General features: G+C 37.3%; 1 protein-coding gene across 1 annotated transcript in view; it reads left to right on the top strand.

The window, feature by feature from the left end:
• THEMIS (thymocyte selection associated) overlaps positions 1-21,873 on the top strand; it is a 182,785-nt gene that overhangs the window by 70,682 nt on the left and 90,230 nt on the right. Inside the window, exons 3-4 of the mRNA XM_072833538.1 lie at positions 4,491-4,949; positions 16,979-18,027. Of these exons, the coding sequence (XP_072689639.1) occupies positions 4,491-4,949; positions 16,979-18,027 (1,508 nt within the window). The remainder of the gene's footprint in view (positions 1-4,490; positions 4,950-16,978; positions 18,028-21,873) is intronic.

Raw genomic sequence — 21,873 nt, 5'->3', positions numbered from 1 at the left:
TGCTGTTGGTACTTTGATAGGGATTGCATTAAATGTGTAGATTGCTTTGGGTAGTATAGACATTTTAACAATATTTGTTCTTCCAATCCATGAGCATGGCATGTGTTTCCATTTCTTTGCATCATCTTGAATTTCTTTCATTAGTGTTTTATAGTTTTTGGACTGTAGGTCTTTCACCTCTTTGGGTACCTGCTTTTCCCCTCAAATACAGTTTTGTGATCATTTTGATAATATATCTGTAAAATTTAAATAGTAAAATTTACATATCTGTATGCAATCTTTTGAAGACTTTCTCATCCCTTAGCAAAATATAGTGCTCTTTAGCCTTTCAGCAAAACACATATCCTCACCACTGTTCGGTGCATTCCCCTTTTTGCCTCGTAAATGTCTGGTTAGTGGGGACCCAAAGATTACAGTTAGTCAGTGTACATAACATAGCTATATTACTGCATACAACAACAATCTGGTGTTAATGTTTTACCCTTGGCATTCTTAAGTGGTGGCTGATTCCTCCCCGTACATCATAACTCTGCCGTGTTATGCTCTGTACAGCGAGATTTCAGTCAGGGGTACTGCCTGTGACTTTTATGCTGCCATCCACTGTGGAAAATGTGTACATATTTCATGCTTGACATTTATCACTTACCTCTCAACAGATCATTCAGCTTGACTTTAACAAAATAAATAGTGTGTTTGAATGAATAGGAGAAAAAAAACTTATGACTGTTACCGAATGTTAATTTTTAATTTATTGGATATTTCAGAGAAGAGGGAACCATAGGATTTGGAATTAGGGATGTAGCGATTAACAACGGGACAAATCCAAGCTTTTATAGAACAGAATATCTGATCATTTACACTGTGTTAGGCCATTACTTTCAGAGAATTAGTAGGCAAAGTTCACTCTAAGATTCCTTATCTCAGAGAGGGAGGGAATATCTTTGATTAGAACTGGGAAAGCAAGTTAGAGATTAGTCTATGAAAAAGACTGTGAAGATTTTCATGATGATCTTATGTCATACACATTAAAGAATACTATAGAGGTGCTAAGCTGGCTCAGTTGCTAGAACATGGAACTCTTGACCTCTGGGTCATGAGTTCAAGCCCCACATTAGGCATGGAGCCTACTTGAAAAAAAAAAAACCTTAAAAAATAAAAAGAATGGAAAGAATATTGTAATTTTAAATTGAAAAATTTAATTCTTAAAATTACTCCCTATTTGAGTGGGAACTGATGAGATAAAACAAGTAGAAAAAATGTCTGATGAGCATAAAATATGCACAGTGAACCAGGAAATTGCTCTTGTTCTTCTTACACTGGAGGCTCTGGAAAGGCTGATTCATGCAAAGGGAGAACTGGCTAATGAGACTCATGTACATAATTTGTGAACTGGAATAAACATGTTTCCCTGAGCAATCCTTGTAAGTTATATGCAGGACAGGAAGGCACCCAAGTGGGGTGGCAAGAGCATAAGGCTTGGTTGTCAAAGACCTGATTTGAGATTCTAGAGCCAAGACAATGAAAATCATGACCATTTTTATATCTTCTAGTAATAACATTGATTTTATTGTCCTTACAAGATTATTGTCAAGATAAATGATGCATGAAAAAAATCTTTCAAACTTGTAAATTTCCAAACAAATTTCAATCGTTATTACTACTGTTAATTGAAGATCATTAAGAATTGGTTAAAATTATAAACTCTCCAAAAACTTAAGATTCAGAGACAGGATCTTAAAGACTAAATTCACTCATCAGTTAATTTTCAATAGATCAATTAATTGCATTTCCTAATAATTTTTGTTTCTCAAGTGCATGCTTTTTATGAATAATTTCTCCTAATTTAAAAGTAATAATATCCTTCTTAATAGGTGACAGTCGAATCTGGACATTGAAATATATTTTATTTCTACTTCTTAGCTTACTTTATGAAAGTTACTTATTGCCTTATTTTCCAGTCACCATTATGATCACTCAGCTCCTGAAATGTGTGGCTTTCTTTTTGATAGAGCAGCAAATTATATTTTCTCCAGTGTAAAACTATTGTACTCTTTGTGAAAAGATATAGGAAAACTTGATAAAATTTAAAGCTGATCAGGCCTATGGTGCTTTAGTTTATTATGAAATTGAAGTTTCAGTATGATATCATATATATATGTGCATATATATATATATATATATATATATGATATAAACTTGCCCTAGTTTATATAGTATCAACTGGCTGCTTATAAGGAGGGGCTCTTTGGATCAGCTGCAGTAGTAGATGAAGAAATAAGTTCATCAAAGATATTTTCCTGTATCTTCCACTTAGTATGCTAAACTGTGTACTTAATCATCTTCTAAGGGAAAATACACAGATTCATAGATTTTTCTTGCAATAGAGACATCCAACAAGACAGCTCTGAAGTGTGTGATTAACTTGAAATAACGGTGGCCCTTAGGGTTTCAGGATTTTTCTACTTCATAGCATTTTAGGTCTGTTATTACCTTAGGTGAACCCAATTCCCCAAGAAAGAAGATACTGAATTAATTCTTCTGTGACTTATGTCATCAATATATCTAGAATAGAAATAAAACTATGTACCATTTATGAGATTCTAGGTAGCTAACTATTTTTGTTAACTTTCCACAAACATTGGTGAATTTTTTATGCCCTGATAATGATTGGCAAAAAATCTTCATGAACAAATGAGATAAAACATATGTATGCACATGCGCAAGCACACGTACACACAGATTCATTTACTGTGCAGAGTTCCAGAATATTCTTTTATTGGATTTTCCCTGATGCAAGATCTAATAAAACAAGAAATTCCTTCAAAGTCAATGTTTCTTTGCCTTACACTGGCTTCAGGCACACCACACAGTGAGTGAACACTAGTCAATTTCTGAAGCTTTTCAGGACAGGTTGCACATGCTACCTTACTTCTTGCCAGGATTGCATGACACGTACTTACTCAGGATGTTTCTGTCAAAAAATAACTCAAATCCTTTTTTGTTTGAACAAAGATCAGCTACAATAGTAATGGATCATAAACCTTTGTGCAGCGACCCAGAATAGACATGAGACATTATAATCTGGTTAATAATGATTTGATATATAGATGAATTTAATTGGAATATATTTGTTGAGTAAAGTAATAAATTATTTCTCAAGCTATATCCAATTGTAGTAAGATTGTCTCATTGTCTAATGAGTATCTAGCAAGATTATCTTCTTAGTTTATGCTAGTATATAATATAATCAGTCATTTACTTTTGTGTTAAAAAAGCAATTACCTAATTTTTTCTTTGTTCTTATTTTCTCTGGAATTTATTAAAAACTTTTCAATAAATTCATTTCTGAAAATGCTACAAGGCAGATGTGCCCATAAAATAAAAGTAATTTAAAGAGAATTAAACACAGAAGCCTAAAAAGCTATATCTTAAATAGTAAAAAATTGGGGATCCCTGGGTGGCGCGGCGGTTTGGCGCCTGCCTTTGGCCCAGGGCGCGATCCTGGAGACCCGGGATCGAGTCCCACGTCGGGCTCCCGGTGCATGGAGCCTGCTTCTCCCTCTGCCTGTGTCTCTGCCTCTCTCTCTCTCACTGTGTGCCTATCATAAATTAAAAAAAAATTTTAAAAAATTAATTGTATTAGTGATTATCCAATAGTATTAGAGGAAAAATTTTCCAATAGTGAAAATTGGCAAAATTAGAGAAGCAATGAGAAGAATGATATATAACCAAAAATATTCAATCCAGAACAACTACCTAACCTGGCCTTTTCCTAGGAGAGTTATATGGAGCACCAATATATTATGGTATGGCATGCTGTAATTTATCAATGGATGTTTTCCCAAGAATTTTATTATAATCAAATTTGCAAAATCCTGCACATTATATTCTCTTCTTGTGAGCAGTGCTGCATCTAAATTTTCTGAGAAGTATTTAATTGGAAATATGTAGGTATTTCTTATTATGGTAAAATACACATAGCATAAAATTTACCATTTAAAAATGTACAATTTGGCATCATTAATTATATTCACAATGTTGTATAACCATCACTACCGTCTCCTTCAAGGTAGATAACTTTGTGCTTGCCAATTTGACCATGAAACAGTTTTCTTCCAGAATATCTTCCAGAATATGTCCAGAAAATATAGTTATAGAAATACTGATCTAATCCAATCCTCTTAATTTAAAAATTAAAGATAGAAAGTGTGATTTTGAGAGATTAAATGTCCTCCTCAAGATGACACAGCTAGTCGGGATACAGCAGGTCAGGATCTCGTTCTTATTTCCCACTTCAAGAACAGGGGCTTTTCTATTTCTAGGTATTTTCCCCTTGTTTCCATCTGATGATCCAGTAATTTACAAATGATACATTACCATGGTAACCAGAGGAATTCAGGATTAAAACAAATATATTTCTTTTTAAAAGCTACATTGTACTGGTTTTGTAACTCACAACTCTTTAATTTACATAATTCTTCTGTTCTTAGGTCTTTTTAAGATTGTGGCTGATAAAACTCCATACCTCACTATGGAAGAAATAACACGGACCATTCATATTGGATCAAGTAGACTAGGGCATCCTTGTTTCTATCATCAGAAGGACCTAAAGCTAGAGAATCTCACTATAAAGCAGGGTGAGCAAATCATGCTCAACTCGATTGAAGAGATCAGTGGAGAAATCATGGTGAACTGTGGAGTGGTAAGGAGTCACCAAAATCACTCGTTTACTTTGCCTTTGTCACAAGAAGGAGAATTTTATGAGTGTGAAGATGAACATATTTATACCTTAAAGGAGATTGTTGAATGGAAGATACCCAAGAACAGAACACGGACTGTGAAGCTTACAGGTTTTTCAAATAAGTGGGACTTAACAAATCCATTCCCTAAAGGCTTTTATGGTGCTCTGATTCTCAAGCCTGTTTATGAAATTCAAGGTGTGATGAAATGTAAGTATCCACTGAGAATGTTGTTCTACGAGGGTGAGCACTGTGGGATTTGGGAAAGAGGAAGGCTTTAGAGTTTGAAGAATGCGACCCTGTCCCTGACTTGTCCTTTAAGCCCACTGAGAGTAAGATTCTGATCTATAAATAAGTAAACCATGTATTTGGCACAAGGATAAAATTGAATAATGCGTATAAATACGTACTGTAAATTGTGAGGTGCTATCCAAATGCAAGTTGCGGTAATTGGCAGGTGCAGACAGGTTAACCTACCAAGTCATTTCTATCACTGCTGGTTAAACATGGTCAGAAAAGAGCTACTTTTAAAGATAGAGCCTATTTGGTTAGAAAGAGTCTTTCTTGTATGGAGGTGGTCAACAAAGTGATAAAGATACATAGTTTCCTAATATGTCCCTTACTGCTATTTTTGTGATAGCTTCCCACCCCCACCCCCCCTGCCGGCTACTCATCATTGGTCATAGATCTTATTAGCTGGAAGTCCCTCTGACTTACAGGAAATGATGTGACAAATTAATTGACACATAAGTGTGTTTTAATATGTAACCTATATAGGATTGTGTGCATTTAAAAATAGGAATAGCCAGAGAGAGCACTGTTACCCTAAAGGAATTAATATTTTGAGTTTTCAAGATTATGGCACATCAATGGGCAACCATGGAGCAAAGAGTTCTGCATTTGCAGTCAAAAGTCCTGGATTCTAACTCTCAGTCAATAACTTAATGGGTGGTGACTTTGAGCCATTTAAACTGTGTCTTTGCAAAAGGGATGATGACAGCTCTTTACCTACCTTTTAGGGTTGTTTTGAGAATGAAATAAGATTGTATTAAGATACTAAATATAATACACTGGAGGAAAAAAAGCAGTATGCAAAAATGTTTGGTCAGAGGGTATCTCTTGGCTCTCTCAAAAAAAATTTTTTTTGGCTCTCTCAAATTCTATTTATCTCTGCTCCCATAGATACTGTTGGTCACTTACATAAATATGAAAAAAAGTCTGATGTGAACCTTTGTGTAGGTTTTAGAACTACATGTTAAATTTTGTTACATGTAAGTAATTTAACCAGAAATTAATTAATTTATCTGAATTAAAGTTACAGGTAAGGAATTCCTCAGTGATTATATTTTAATACTTACTGCAAAAAATTGAGGCCACGGCAGGATCATTTTTTAATATGGCAAAAAAACAGAAGTTGCAGCAAATTTTAGACCTCACGTTAGTGTTTTGTTAGCTATCCCAAAATGTGTAATTGAAATTGATAATTGAATTTTCCTCAATTTTCGTAAATAATGGATATCGCATTTTCTCATCTTAAAATTTGTTAATTTTTAAAAATCATTGTCATCTCCTATTATGTAGCTGCAAATGTAGAGCAACCCAGAACCTAAGCATGCGAACAAGGTGGTTGCTGCATTTAAGGAATTTAGATTAGGGATCAACAAGGCTTCTCTGAAGAAATGACATTTAAACTAAGACCTGGAGGATGAACAGAAGATTATCAGGTAAAGAAAGAGAGCACAACATTGCAGGAAGTGATAGCAGTTTTCAGGAAGGCAAGTAAGCAAGATATTGGAGCTCCAGCGTAGCTGGTATGAGAAAAGAGAGGACAGGTTGAGACAAATATCAAAACATGCAACGGGGTAGTGGAATCAGTCATGGAGAGACTGAAATATATGTTAAGGGGTTAATACTTGTCAAAAGAGGAAATTAATACAGGATTTCAGTCGAAGGGACAGGGTCAAAGGAGTGTAAGGAGGCCATTGGGTTTATGGCAGGTTATTGGGGATTAATACAACAGTGATATCAGCAGGACTCTTGCTCCTAATGGGTATTTAAGAAGTACAACCAGCAAGATTTGGAAGTCTATGGGAAGGAAGAAAAAAGCCAACCTGATCCCAGGCTTCTGGCTTGATCTAGTTGGATGATGATACGGTTTACTAAATATAAACATTGCCAGATGAACACGACATATTAACACAGTTGCTTAGAGGAATTTATATGTGATTTCATGCTAACCAAGGTCCCAGAAGAAAGTCTTTGGTTGAAATAAAGTCCTTTCCAAAATTCTTTAGTTCAATTTCCATTCTTTAATGCTATTAACATTGAATTTATTTTGGATCTTTAATTTCTTAGGGATTATTTTAAACATTAGTTCTTTTTGTACAGCAACTTCAGGACAGATGCTGTATAGCATTGCTTTGCATGTGTACTGACTGAACAATATTCCCTGGAAATAGAGGATGGGTGTCCAACACAAACAGTCCAATTTTAAAAATTATGGTTGTAGGCGGTTTTCTTCTAAATATAAATGTAGGCTGTTTTGTTTTTTTTTTAAATCAATTGTGGTCTTGTTTTAGTTTTTTCTTTCTTATGGTAAAGATTCAAACTTGCCTTGAAGTCACATATTGTTTGCTAAGTTACTTTCCAATGGCCTTGAGTGTCAGGCATAGTTGAGAACCCTCTTGTCTCAAGACCTTCCTTTCTAAAGGGACAAGAAAAAGAATAGGTCTGAGCCAGGGATAGACTATTTTAGAGAAACCTTAGGGGTGGATGCAAGATGAAAAGGATTGAGAACTATAAAAAGCTTTGAAAAATTGATTTGCTGAAAAGAGAACATAGTAAGTAAATAGAGAAAAGAAGGAATATACCATATTCTAGTCCTGGTGTTAGTTTTTTAGTATGTTATTGATGTGAAAATTTAGGCATCATAAAAAAGTAGCAAGACATGTTTAAATGAAGTGTTAGTTCCTGGAAACTCTTGGTCATAATCCCCATTACAGGCCTGAAGCCCTTCTGACTCTCACTGTATGTTTCACGATGTGTAAAACATTCTATCTCTTTGGAAAATAGATATAAATAACTGCGCAAGACCTTTAACTACTAGTCTCATCTAAGTCATAGCAGGATCTGTTGGTGCCTTTCATGGGAAGATACCATTCATATTAGTGTGGCAAATGGAATGCATAATATTTACAAATGAAACCAGAGTCAGCTATTTAAAGCTGCTTCTGAAAATCAGAAGTCTAGCTGGTTGAAACTTAATAATCGTATTATGTTTTGATGCACAGATTGATAATCATTTCTCCCCTGATGAAAATGTTAAGACTTGAAAATCTGCATTTCATTTCAAGTAAAACCCTCAATGCCTTCCAAAATTTAAGGGTCCCATTTTTGCTTAGATACATGACGTATCTTACCCAAGCAGAACGGTGGTATCAGAAGAGCAGTTTCTGAATATTGTACGATAAGTGATAAATCAATAGCAACCCCCCCGCCCAAACACTGATCTTTCAGTATTCTGATACTTCTTCTTTCTTTCATTTTATTTAAAAAAGTAATCTCTATTTTTATCAAAGTCAAAAAGTCAAATAGTGGTAATAGGATTTATAGAAAAGTGATTAGTACATCTTATGTCCCTGGCCATTCCCAAATTTTCCCACATTCTGCTACTTTGAAGTAACTGCTTTAAATATTTTGTCCCTGCTTTTTGTATTGGCATTTAAATTTCCAAGTAATATAAAGATATTGCTATTTTTCAAGACATTGACTTTTTACAGGATTAGGAGGACGTTAATCCCCTTCATGGAGGTACCACTCTCCTGACCACATCAAATTCTAATCACTCCCCAAAGGCCCCACCTCTTAATACCATTAAACTGGGGAGTAAGGTTTCACTATGTGAATACTTGGGGGATGAAAGCATTTAATCTATATTAGTGTTTTCTTGGGACTTCCATTCAAAACCATCTGGGTGGGTCTGCTCTTTCACCGTGATGGCATTTTTTAGTATGGAAACTCAGATATTTCACTTCTGAGATAATTTCTTTGATAATTTCAACTATTTTTTCCCTCTTTTCTCTTTCTGTAACTTCTAATCTTGTGTTGGAGCTCCCATACTGATCTAGGACTATTTTCTTTCCTATTTTACATCTTTCTTGTCTTTGGTTTACCTTCAGGGAAAATTCCTCAACTGCATTTCCAACCGTTTTAATGAATTTTTAATTTTAGCTATCATATTTTTAATTTCCAAGAGTTATATCTTACATCATGTTTTAAATGTTACTCAGTTCTTGTTTTCAGAATGCAATATCTTATCTCCCTGAGAATCTTGTACAATTTCTTAAAGTTTTCTGTATTCCTTGCATTTTATCTGCCTCTTTTTGGGCTTTCGAAAAAAAAGTCTGGGGTGTCTGGGTGGCTCAGGCGGTTAAGTGTTCCACTCTTGATTTCTGCTTAGGTCATGACCTCCGAGTCATGACATTGAACCCTGAGTCAGGTTCCATCCTGGCTCCATAGAACCTGCTTAAGATTCTCTCTCTCTCTCTCTCTCTTTCAAAAAAAAAATTTTTTTTTTGGTCTGTTACTGTCATTAACTGTTTTCCTAAAATGCCTGATGATTTTTTACCAGTTGTTCATATTTATAGGTGACACACTTTTTTTTTTTAATTTAAAAGTGAGGTGCTATTTACATACAAGCTCTTTGTTTCTGAAATTTCGGCTTCCCTGTGCCAGCTCTGACACAGAGCATCCCCCCACTCAGGATCCTGAGCCTCTCTTCTAGGACTTGTTCAGTTTCAGTGGAGAAGAGTCTCTCTGAGAGCTTGTGGGGTAGTAGCTTAGGGTTTCACCATTCCCCCACAGGGTTAGACTTCCTGGTTTTCAGTCCCTTGTTTCTCCTCTGCCCACCCCCTCCTAGATTCCAGATTCCGGGACTCTGTATCTACAGTTTCCTTCAAAGAGGGGTGGGGGGCGGGGTGACCACTTGTCTTCCCCAGAAGAGAGTTGGAGGCATGTGGTTAAGCCCTCTCCAGAATCCGGGCAACTCCTAGCTTCTCATCCACAGTCAGAGGGGCCTTAGGCCTTCAATTTATGGGTCTTTTGGAGGTCCCATGGGGCAAAAAAGGCTGACTTTTCACTGAACTGTGGCTCCATAGGCACAAAAGCTTTCCTTTTTCTCTTCTGCCAAATTTCTGACCATCCTTTCATCTGAACTCTATCTTTATTCAGTGTGAGAATTACAGATGTCCATTATAGATTCATTGAATCTCATTCTCTTTCTTCTTTCTTTGTCTCTCTCTTTTTTTTTTAATTTTTAATTTTTTATTTTTTGCCTTCATGGTAAATTTGAGGGAACAAAGTGTTGGAAAGCCACATACTTCAACTATAAACCTCACTACTTACTTAAACTAATCCCAGCCTAGAGCTTTTCCTGGACCTAATCTTCAAAGAACTGGTTGCTAATATTGCTAAAAGGTAAGTATAATTTAAGGACCCCTAGGTGGCTCAGTGGTTGAGTGCCTGCCTTTGGCTCAGGCCGTGACCCCGGGGTCCTGGGATCGAGTCCCACCTCGGGCTCCCTACAGGGAGCCTGCTTCTCTCTCTGCCTGTGTCTCTGCCCCCTCTCTGTGTCTTTCATGAATAAATAAATAAAGTCTTTTTAAAAAACCCAAATATAATTTATAAACAATATTTTTAACAAAACATGATCTTCAATAATTTATATGAGAGTCAGTCTCTGATGCATTTATTTTTATCTTCTCAATGCATGAGATAAAGTAAGTGTTCAATATTGAACAAATCAAATACATGAATTAATGAATGAAGCAACTAAAATACTTGTTTCTGTGTATATATACTACATAGTACAAAGTTCCTTTTTCACTCACCATATCGAGATTTGATTTATTATGATAACATATTTACAAATTTAATAGCTAAGGAGAATGAATATTCACTTCATTGAAGTGAATGAATATATGAATGAATATATCACTTCAAAGTTGATATCATTTATGTTTGTATAATAGGTTCAATTTTTATTAGTGATGCTTCTCCTAATGTGCCTAGGAAAATATTGTGACTTAATATGATATTTAGAACCAGTGAACACTTTAACCTGCTTCCATTTCATTTTCTTCCTTTAGGCAAGTAATTCTATTGCTAATAGAAATATCAAACAGCAAACAGTATAAGGTACAGTTTAGATATGTATTTATTTATTCTTATACTACCGACTATACATATTTATTTTTATACTACCAACTGTAAATATTTTACCAGTCAAGTTTCTCCAGGGAAACGGAAGATATTTATAATATTATATATAATTATATTGTATATTAAAGAAAAAAAATGTACTACTTATTTACTTACTTAATTAATTAATTTTAGGGACTTGGCTCATGTAATTATGGGGGCTAATAAGTTCAACATCCATAGGACAGATTGACAGGCTATATATAAGGCTATACAGAAGCTGATGCTGTAGTTTGAGGCAGCATTTTTTCTTCTCTGGGAAACGCCAGTTTTTGCTTTTAAAGCCTTCCACTGATTAGATGAATCTTACCTACACTATGGAGGATAACATCCTTTACCCAAAGTCAACTGATTTAGAAGTTAACCACATATGCAAAATACTTTCACAGAAACACCTAGAATTGTGTTTGATTAAATAACTGGGTATTAGAGCCCAGTGAAGTTGATACATAAAAATAACCATCATGAAAATCAATGAAGAACACTCGGTAACATGCATCATCCAGTATAAGAAAACGGCTAGTCATTTTTTATAAATTATATAAAAATATAAGAAAAAGTATTACAAATAAACCCATATTAAATGTAAGTATATCTATTTTAAATGACTCTTGATTTCTCAGTGAAGGTCATGATGACATTTTTTTTCTGCTACAGATGTTAGAGAGCAACCCAAAAGGCACTTTCTCTATTCATAAATACAAACAACAGTAGGACCAGGGAAGAACTAGCTAACAAAAATGGAAATTTACAGTATAGTTTCTCTTTTTTTTTTTTTTTTTAATTTTATTTATGATAGTCACAGAGAGAGAGAGAGAGAGAGAGAGAGAGAGAGAGAGGCAGAGACACAGGCAGAGGGAGAAGCAGGCTCCATGCACCGGGAGCCTGACGTGGGATTCGATCCCGGGTCTCCAGGATCACGCCCTGGGCCAAAGGCAGGCGCCAAACCGCTGCGCCACCCAGGGATCCCAGTATAGTTTCTCTTAAGTTGAAATGAAGTTGAATAAATGGGGGGGGGAGATAATTCACAGAATATTTGTAAAGAAAACTGAGACCAAATGGATGAATTATAAAGAAAATTTTAATTTAAAAGCCTAGAATAAGGCAAAGCTTGGAAATTATTAGTGCATCTAATAATCACTATATAGTAAAGAGTATAATGTGATACAAAAATATAAACAAAACAATTGCCTGAGCAATCAGATGTGAAAACACTTTTTTTTTTTTTTGTGAAAACACTTTTGAGGAAAAAATAAGTATAATCTTGGAAAGTAAATGACAGAGAAATCAAACGTAGAAAGTGACAATTTCCAAAAGATATATGAATTATTATTATTATTAGATAATAATGTAGGAGGAACTAGCAATTGAGAAACTGCAAGCCTAGAATTGACAAAACTCGTTTTCAAGAAAATATGTAGAGACAATCATCTCTTAGGGCTTTTTGGCTGGGCCCGAGAATTAGACTGACATTAGTTAGACGATGTAGAGAAAAGTAGAAGGATTTATATGTTTATGTGAAAGGGGAGCCCCCAAAAGGGCAAAACCTACATCCTTCTATATTGGTTTGAACAAAAGAGGCAACCGTGAAGTAACTGAACTAACTACGTGAGGAGGCTTACGGAAGGTAAGAGTTATTTTAACCAGGTCTGTTTGGGCGGAATTCGCTGGGCTCTAACTCCCTGTAGAAGGAGATTTCTTCTCTCCTGGAATGGGGAAGGCATCTCTCACATGGGAGTTTTATCTGTTTTCAGGAAGCAAAAGAGAAATTAGAATACCCTTCTTGCACCTGCTTTTTTCAGGTGATTTTAGCTTAAAATAATCTCTGTGCCAAAGTGATTTACTTGGGGCTGGCATATTCAGTCACCCTTGACTTTTGAAGGATAATTTTGGTGGAGACAGAATATTAGATTAGTGGGGGGTTTTTTCCTGGAAACACCGTAAATATGCCTCTTACTCTCTTCTTGCTTGAATGGTTTCTGAAAAGAAGTACAATCCAATTTTTATCCTTCTTCCTCTAGAGGTAAGATTTTTTTTTCTTCTGTCTCCTTCGGGTTTTCTCTTTTTTCTTTGATTTCCTGCAGTTTGAATATGATATGCCTCAGTGTAGGTTTTTTTGGTATTTATCAAGCTTACTGTTTTCTAAGCTTCCTCAATTTTGGAAAAATTCTCCACCAGTATTAGTTCAAATATCACCTCTGTTCCTTTCTCTCTTGTGTTCCTTTTGGTATGCATTCCTATGGTATGCATGTTACACCTTTCATAGTTATCCCACAATGCTTAGGTATCCTCCATTTTTTTCATTCTTTTTTTTTTTTTTTTTTTGGTTTTGTACATTTTTTTTCCATTCTTTTTCTTTTGCTTTTTCAGTTAAGGTATTGATATATCTTGGTATATCTCCGAGCTCACTGATTCTTTCCTTAGCCATGTCCACCCTAGTGACGCACCCATCAAAGTCATTCTTCACCACATCTGTTGCATTTTGAATACCTAGCATTTCCTTTTAATTCTTTACAAAATTTCCATGTCTCTGCTTATGCTACCCGTCTTTTCTGCCATGACTTCCATTAGAGCTCTTAACATATTAATAGTATTCTAAATTCCCAATCTGAAAATTCCAAAATCCCTGCATATCTGAGTTTGGTTTTGTCTCTTCAGACTACCCTGTTTGTTTGCCTTTTAATATACTTCGTCATTTTTTGTTGAAACCTAGACATGATGTATCAGATAAAAGAAACCGAGACAAATAGGCCTTTAATGTGAGGCTTTATGTTAATCTTGCTGTGAGTTAGTCTGTATTTACTGCTTTCTGTAGCTTTAGATGTCAGAGGCTAAAATTTTATGCAGTGTCCTTGTTTTTTGTCTCCCTTGTTGTCTTTCCCTAGAGATCTCTTCTTAAACAGAAGTGTAAATGCTTCAGTTGTAATCCCCTGTTACTATACAGAGGTCTTGTTGATAGGATTAGGAAGGTGTAGGGGAGGAGATGCATTCTATAATCCTGTAATTAGGTCTGCTCTTTTAGTGGCCCTGTGCCCTGTGCCCTGTGCCCTGTGCCCTTCACAAGTGCTTCTCCGCTTTCTTCCCCATGCCTCCTTAGATGAGACAGGATATGGCAAGTGGGGGCTGGAGGTGGGTATTTCCCTTCCCCCATGTGGAAAGATAGAAATTATAATTGGGTATTTCCCTTCCTCTACATCAGTTAAACTCTGGTAAAACCCAAGTTGGTTAGGCTGTGGTAAAAAAGTTTTCCTTGAGGGTAGACCTTTCTTAAGGAAAACTGAATGCTATGGCTTTTTCCATTACTCTGCCAGAAGCATGAGGGGATTTTTCTCTGATCTTCACACTGAGAACCTGGTGGGTCTCTTGGGAATAAACTCAAGAAAGTGTGGGAAGACTCCCTTAAACCTGGACCCCAGAAGCTTTATCTCTCAAGCTTGTCTAGGCTTTGTCTCTGGCAAGTAGCTAATTACCCTTAACGTTTTCTTAGTAGTTGTTGGATCCAGTGGTACTTTCTGCTCCCAATAAGCTGTAAGTCCATATTCACCTATTTCTCTCATTTTGGGGGTGACAGTTTGCCCTGTAACCTCAGTTCTTTAGTGGATCTAAGAAGAATCGTTTATTTTTACTGCATGTACTATTTTTTCCTTATTGAATCTTCTACTAAGGCATATTTATGGTGATTATTTTCATACCTTAAAATGTCTAGATTGTTGTTTTGTAGAAATTAAATAGTAAAAATATTTGTTGCACCGAATAAGCCATTGAGTAAAATAAAGTACAACCTAACGGAGCATAGGCTTTAAATGAAATATACAATACTTTCTATGATGTATTAGCCGTAGAAATTCATTTTTTACCAATGAAATGTTATGTAGAAGCCTACTTATTTAACAGGTCATATCCTTTAATACTCAATCAAGGACATTGATCTGGTAATAGTTTTTAATTTATTCAATTCATTTATTGAATACCTACTATGTACCAGGCACCATTCGCGATGTTGGGATATATTGGTCAACAAAATAATCAAAGACTCTTGTACCTACAATACCTATAGTGCTCAAATATAGATTGGGGTCTAGGTTACACTAGGGTCCCTGTGTTTTGATAGATCTATTTAGAGCCCACAGAAAGTCCTTAATGATATCTGTTCTGCCAATGTTTTGCTGTTTCCTCAACTTGAGAAACGGCATGAGGCTATGATCCTTACCTAGTGCTAGTTCTACAATTCTTAAATCTCATTCGTGTCTATCCAACTTGCTGAGAGTTTAGAGTTTTTTAATTACCTTGGGGGATAAGGTAGTCTGTGGCAATCAATGATCTTAATAGTTTGGGTATGCTAGACTATCTACAATGAATTGACCAAGGTAAGAAGTGTTCTTTTAGCCTTCTTTTTATCTTTGTACTTTTATTTTATTATTATTTTTATTTATGTATTCATGAGAGACACAGATAGAGGCAGAGACATAGGCAGAGGGAGAAGCAGGCTCCCCGCAGGGAACCCAATGCAGGACTAAATCCTCTGTACTGGGATCACACCCTGAGCCAAAGGCAGATGCTCAACCACTGAGCCACCCAGGCGTTTCTCTCTTTATTCTTTTTTTTCTTTTTATCTGTTTAAATGAAGAATTTTTACAGACCTTCACCCTATGGACAATCATTGATTTTTTTTTCTTTTTTCTGTTCTCTATTCAAGAAAATAAAATAATGTTTTTTCGTGTTATGCCCTCAGGAACTCTGTTACACAGCATCTGCAAGTAATATGACAAATTATAAAGTTATAGTTTCCAAATGGTGCATAAAGTTAATAATATAAAAAATAATAACATAGGTAATGCTTTTTAAGAGAAAATTCTGTCTTCAAAATCTCAAATTATTTGTTTAAAAAAGCATGCAAGGCAGAAAGTGTGCTGACAGAAGGGTGGCTGGAGATACTAGGAAAAGACAATGGATCATGAAAATGCTGGTGGTAGGAAATGTCAAGAAAATATAAACTGTTATACAATCCTCTTAATAGTAACTTTATTTCTAATTCAAGACTACCATAACCATCCATGTGGGATAGTGCATAGACAGCAGATGACTAATTTTAGGACAGTCTTTTAAGTGTCTCTGTAGTCTCAAACAAAGACTTTTAGGATAGTGGGTGCTTAGAAAGAATTCGAGATTTATTAGTCCCCTGTGCCACATTAGGCAAAGAATACATTTGGTAAGCACCCCACCAGCTTATCTAAATGGCTGAATGGCTCCTCTGACTGTGACCCATCTTGTGACATTCCTTTTTTATCCAGGTATTAATGGAACATTAGCAGAGAAAGAATAACTATCACGTTGCAAAAGGATTTCATCTTGTTCACTTCCATATATTAATCATAAGTACCTTATATCCCCTGATCTTGCAGTGTTGTTCTGCAAGAGGTTACAGTTTTGTGTAAAGAATGCATGTCTTTGGCCTTATGCAGGAAGGGGCTTATTCGAAGTACTGAAACCGTCCTCTAAGATACTTTCATGGGTTATGGCTGGACCTCAAGAGCATGACTTCAAATGATATTATAAACCTTCTGAAAGAGATATATACACACAAAGATATGCATTTGTACACATGCACATATATTTATCTATGTCATGCATGCTAAAGCTATTTTTTAAATGGGAATGATCAACTCTAGAATCAGGAGAATGGTTACCCTCAGGTTGTAGTGAGAAGGTTGAGATTTTGATAAGCTTCACAGGGCTCCAAGGGACCAGTTAATACCTCTTTTTTAAGCTCACCCACAAGTGAGCTTATGGGTGTTGATTTTACATATGACCTTCATTTTAAAATGTGAAATAAAGAGAGTCATACATAAGAAATGTTATATCATGAACATCTGACTTTTTTTTTAATGGAATTTATCTATGGCACCAGGAGAGGTTCTAATACTATCTCAGAGCAACATTTTGATGGACAAAATATCATAGTCTTTTTTTTTTTTTTTCAGTCCGAAAGGATATAGTCCGCATCCTCCCCAGTTTAGATGTTGAAGTCAAGGACATTACTGACAGTTATGATGCCAACTGGTTTCTTCAGCTATTATCTACACAAGATGTCTATGAAATGACCAGTAAAGAGTTCCCCATAGTGGCTGAAGTCATAGAGGCACCTCAAGGAAACCAGCTGCCCAGAAGCATTTTAAAGCCTGGGAAAACCATTGTGATCCATAAAAAGTACCAGGCATCAAGGATCTTAGCTTCAGAAATTCGAAGCAATTTTCCTAAAAGGCACTTCTTGATCCCCACTAGCTATAAAGGCAAATTCAAGCGGCGACCTCGGGAGTTCCCAACTGCCTATGACCTTGAGATAGCAAAGAGTGAAAAGGAGCCTCTCCACGTGGTGGCCACCAAAGCCTTTCATCCCCCTCATGACGAGCTGTCATGCGTATCTGTTGGGGACCAGTTCCTAGTGCATCACTCAGAGACGACTGAAGTCCTTTGTGAGGGAATCAAAAAAGTGGTGAATGTGCTGGCCTGTGAAAAAATCCTCAAAAAATCCTATGAGGCAACACTGCTCCCTTTGTACATGGAAGGAGGTTTCGTAGAGGTGATTCATGATAAGAAACAGTACCAGATCTCTGAGCTCTGTGCACAGTTCTGCTTGCCCTTCAACGTGAAGGTATCTGTGAGAGACCTTTCCATTGAAGAAGACATTTTGGCGGCTACCCCGGGACTGCGGTTGGAGGAAGCTATCACAGACTCTTACCTACTCATCAGTGGCTTTGCCAACCCCAGGGAGTGCTGGGAAATTCCTGTCAGCCGCTTAAATATGACTGTTCAGTTAGTCAATAGTTTTTCTAGGGACACAGGATCATTTCTCGTCAGGACTCTGGTGGAAGAGATCACCGAAGAACAATATTACATGATGCGAAGATATGAAAGCTCTTTCTCTCACCCCCCGCCTCGCCCTCCCAAACATCCCTCAGTGGAGGAGACAAAGTTAACCCCATTCACCTTCCCCGAAGACAGGGCTGTGGGACTGCCTAAGTCTCCCAAGGTAAGGCAAGGCTATGGTTTTGTGCTTTTTCCTTTTTTAGCATTTTTCTTGAGGCAATTTATTCCAAGTCTCCTTCAAGTTTGTGTTTTTTTGCTTACTTCTCTCTTTCATGCCGTATTTGAAATGAGCCTTTCTGATGCCCAGTAGATGAATGAACATCAACAGAGCATAAGCTGTTGCAGCATTTTGTATCTTGATGCTTAACCAGTAGATGTGACAAGAAGTTTACATTGAATTAGAAATAGCAGGGATGACATTTGGATATGATGACCCAAATTGCCGTCTCGATGGGTTTTTAGTAATTAGGGATGTTTTATAAGGTGCCTCTGAAGCTAATCTGCCTTATTTTGGAAGTGCTCTTCTTTTTTCTAGGTGGAGTTGTTTTAGTACTTCCTCCAGGAAATGAGCATACAACAAACTCCCATCTTCGAGGGGGTTACCAATAGCATGCATCTCTAACACATGTCTTCATTTTGTTTTATGTGCAGAAAGATGTAAAAATATCTTGGCAGAACTGTGTGTGAGCATATGAGCATCTGCCCACAGTCTGCCTATCTGAGGATTGTAATCTTTAACAGTTCTATTGAAAAACAAAATCAATAAAATCACAGACAGTGTGAGATCCTAACAGAATCAACAGCTCCATAACCATTGTAAAGATCTGGGGAGGGGTGGGGGTGTCAGCTTTATTTCTACTTGATAGCTCTCTTCTTTTGCCTCTTGATAGCCGCCTGCTGAGTGCCTGGAAAGCACCTGCCCTCACACCGTGGAGCGTAGGTCGTTTATCTGGCGGGCAGTGGTTCTCTGGTGTGTGCAAGGAGTGCATTCTGGCCCGGCAGATGTTGTGCTAGCAGCTTGGGGAAACAAAGCAATTAGTAAAACAAAGAGAGATGCTGTGTTTACTCTCTATACTCAGGAATGATAGCAGCCGCAGGCTTCAAGTCTGTGGGTATGAAAATACTTTTAATTTTACATCTCCAAGATTGCATTCTGAGTGTAGGCCGGATACATCCAGTAAGAACCTTGCAGCTCATCTTCAGAAAAAAAGATAAAAGCAGCAGAAACTGCCTTTCCAGAAAAATGATCTTGAAGGAGTCATTTTAAATTGAACAGTTTGTCCCAAATAATGTTGGTTAACAGGCTGCTATTAATGTGGAGAGTGTCTGGCTTCTCCTGTTTAATATATTTGCATTGCTGAATGACTGGTGTGAGAGATGGAATACTGGCTTCACCTTTAGCGGTCAGCAGAATAATCCTCCCCCACACCCTCCCAAGATGTCCATGCTCAGCTTCCAGAACCTGCCAGGATGTTACAGGAAATGGCAAAAGGGACTCTGCAAGTGTGCTTACAATTAAGGACTCTGAGGTAAGGAGATTATTCTGGATTAACCGGATAGGTCCCACTGAATCACAAATCCTTAAAAGAACCTTTCCCAGTTGAGGTCAGGGCCAGCGAGAGATGTCACTCAGAGGAATGGTCACAGAGAGGCAGGGTTGCTGCCTTTGAAGATGAAGGCAGGGAGAGTTGAGTCAAGGGGTACAGATGGTCCCCAGATGCCAGACAAGGTAAGAAAACATTCTCCCCTAAGGCTTCCAGAGAGGAACATGGTCCTGCCAACACCTTCACTTTAGCCAGGGAGGCTTGGGTAGGATTTCTGACTTGGACAACTGTAAGATAATGAGTGTGTGTTGTTACAGGCACCATGTCTGTGTCATAGCAGCAGCAGAAAGCTCATATAGGACATCGGTTGAGTGGGGGTGGATAAGTAAAACCTTAACATAGAAAAATCTATATATAAGTTAGGACTTGTGGGTTGTTGTTGTTGTTGTTGTTGTTTTTGGCAAAGTGGCTTTTCTTTTTCTTTTTAATGAATTTCCGAGTTCATGCACCCTTGGAGAACCTGAGGGTGCAGCTAAACCTCAGGGACACTTGGACACAGGATGTTGAACATGGCTGAAGTGGGTCTTGCTTCTCATCACAGACTGGTTTTATTCATACGAGGCGCACTACAATGATGGGTCCAGCATCTTATAGTTTCACCACTTGATGAGAATAGCATCTCTTAAAAAAAAACAAAAAAAAAAACCCTGGGACTTCGGAGCATATGCCCATCTCCTGGTTCAATCAATTCATTGGCTGCCACAACTACAGCCAAGATTGATGGGGAAGGGAACGAGGACTGGTTCTCTCAAGCAGTAGACATAATGGAACAGTACGTGAAGATCTGGAGCTGTCCATTATAATCAGAAAGGAAGGAGTTGAAAATTCTAAACTACTAAGAACACAGTCATAGAAAAAATAGGTTAAAACTTTTTAAAATGTCATTTCACAGAGCATCAAATGAAAACGATCAAAGTGTTTTATTAGGAGAGGAATTCACAGAACAACCAGTTATGCCTAGGTTACTGACTTGGAAAGCCCTCCAGACGCCCCTCCTGAGTTTCTCCTTTACTCTCACACAACTGCCACACTCATAATACTCCTGGCACCAGATGTGTGGGGTTTCTGACACCAAGCAATTTGTTGACACAGTGGATGTCCTAAAACTTAAATCGATTCTGACACTACCTACCTGGAACTAGCAACCGATTGCACATGTTGAGGGCTGAGTCCCTCAAGACTGCCTTCCACTTCAGATGCTAATTGCAGGTAGTAGGTCTTCCAGTTGCCTAGAACTTCTGTCCAAGAAGGCTACAGATTGGAGGTTCCCGCAAGCCCCTTCTCAGGTGCAATGAGTTCCCTAAGCGGGGCTCAGAGAACTCAGGGATTACGTTTACTCGTTTATTAAAGGATATGGTAAAGGATACAGATGAAGAGTCAGAGGAAGAGATAAGCAGAGCAAGGTCTGGTAGGGTCCTGAACACAAGAGTGTGTGTCCTGTACAGTTGGACATTCTACCTTCCTGGTGTATCTCTCCAAACCCCATACTTTTGGGATTCTTATGGAGGCTTCCTCACAGAGGGATGATCAATTATTAACTCCATTTCCTGTCCCTCTTCCCTCTCTGGAGAGTTCCAGAGTGGACAGTGGGGGAGAAGTTGAAAATTCCAAGCTTCTGGTTGTGGGGTGGTTTTTCTGGTGACCAGCTCCCATCCAGAAGCCCACTCAGAGTCACCTCAGTAGAACAAAAGTATATTCCTGTCACCTAGGTAATTCCAAGGAACTTAGGAACCCATGTCAGGAACCAAGAGTATATATATATATATATAGATTATATATTATAATATATATATAATATATATATATTATATATATATATATTTTCTAGGATCTCACAGTTACAAAAATGAAACTAATGCAACCTTTGACTGAATTCATACGTGTAGGATTCCAGATCGACTTGATAATTCCTAATTGCTTTTTCACTGGTTAGACCCCACATGGTTTCGTCTAAGTCTCATTTCTGTTTTTCTTATTAAAGATTTATTTCAGAGAGAGAGAGCACAAGTGAGAGGGTCAGAGGGAGAAAGAGAATCACAAGCAGACCGTGTCCAGCACAGAGCCTGACACGGGGCTCAACCTCGTGACCCTGAGAACATGATCTGAGCCGAAACCAAAAGTCGGACACTTAACTGACTGAGCCACCCGGGAGCCCCTCTGAGCCCCATTTTAAAAAATATTGATTAGTAGAAGTTTGTTAAATGTTGAGTCATTTGTTAAAATGCTTAAAAGTCTAGGAGCTACTTTCACCTGAGAAACAGCTGAGGGATCTGGGTGACAGTCTAAACTGAAATGACTCGGTGCTGGCCGGTACTATTGTACACATTTAAGGAGCCACTGTGTGGCAAAGAGCGCATTCTTATTTTCCATTACAACTTTGACTGAGAGTCAATGGGAGGACAATT

The sequence above is a fragment of the Canis lupus genome, chromosome 1, assembly GCF_048164855.1.
Source record: "Canis lupus baileyi chromosome 1, mCanLup2.hap1, whole genome shotgun sequence".
NCBI classification, from domain to species: Eukaryota; Metazoa; Chordata; class Mammalia; order Carnivora; family Canidae; genus Canis; species Canis lupus.
The sequence above is the reverse complement of the archived record's forward strand: the minus strand, read 5'-3'. Positions and strand labels throughout refer to the sequence as shown.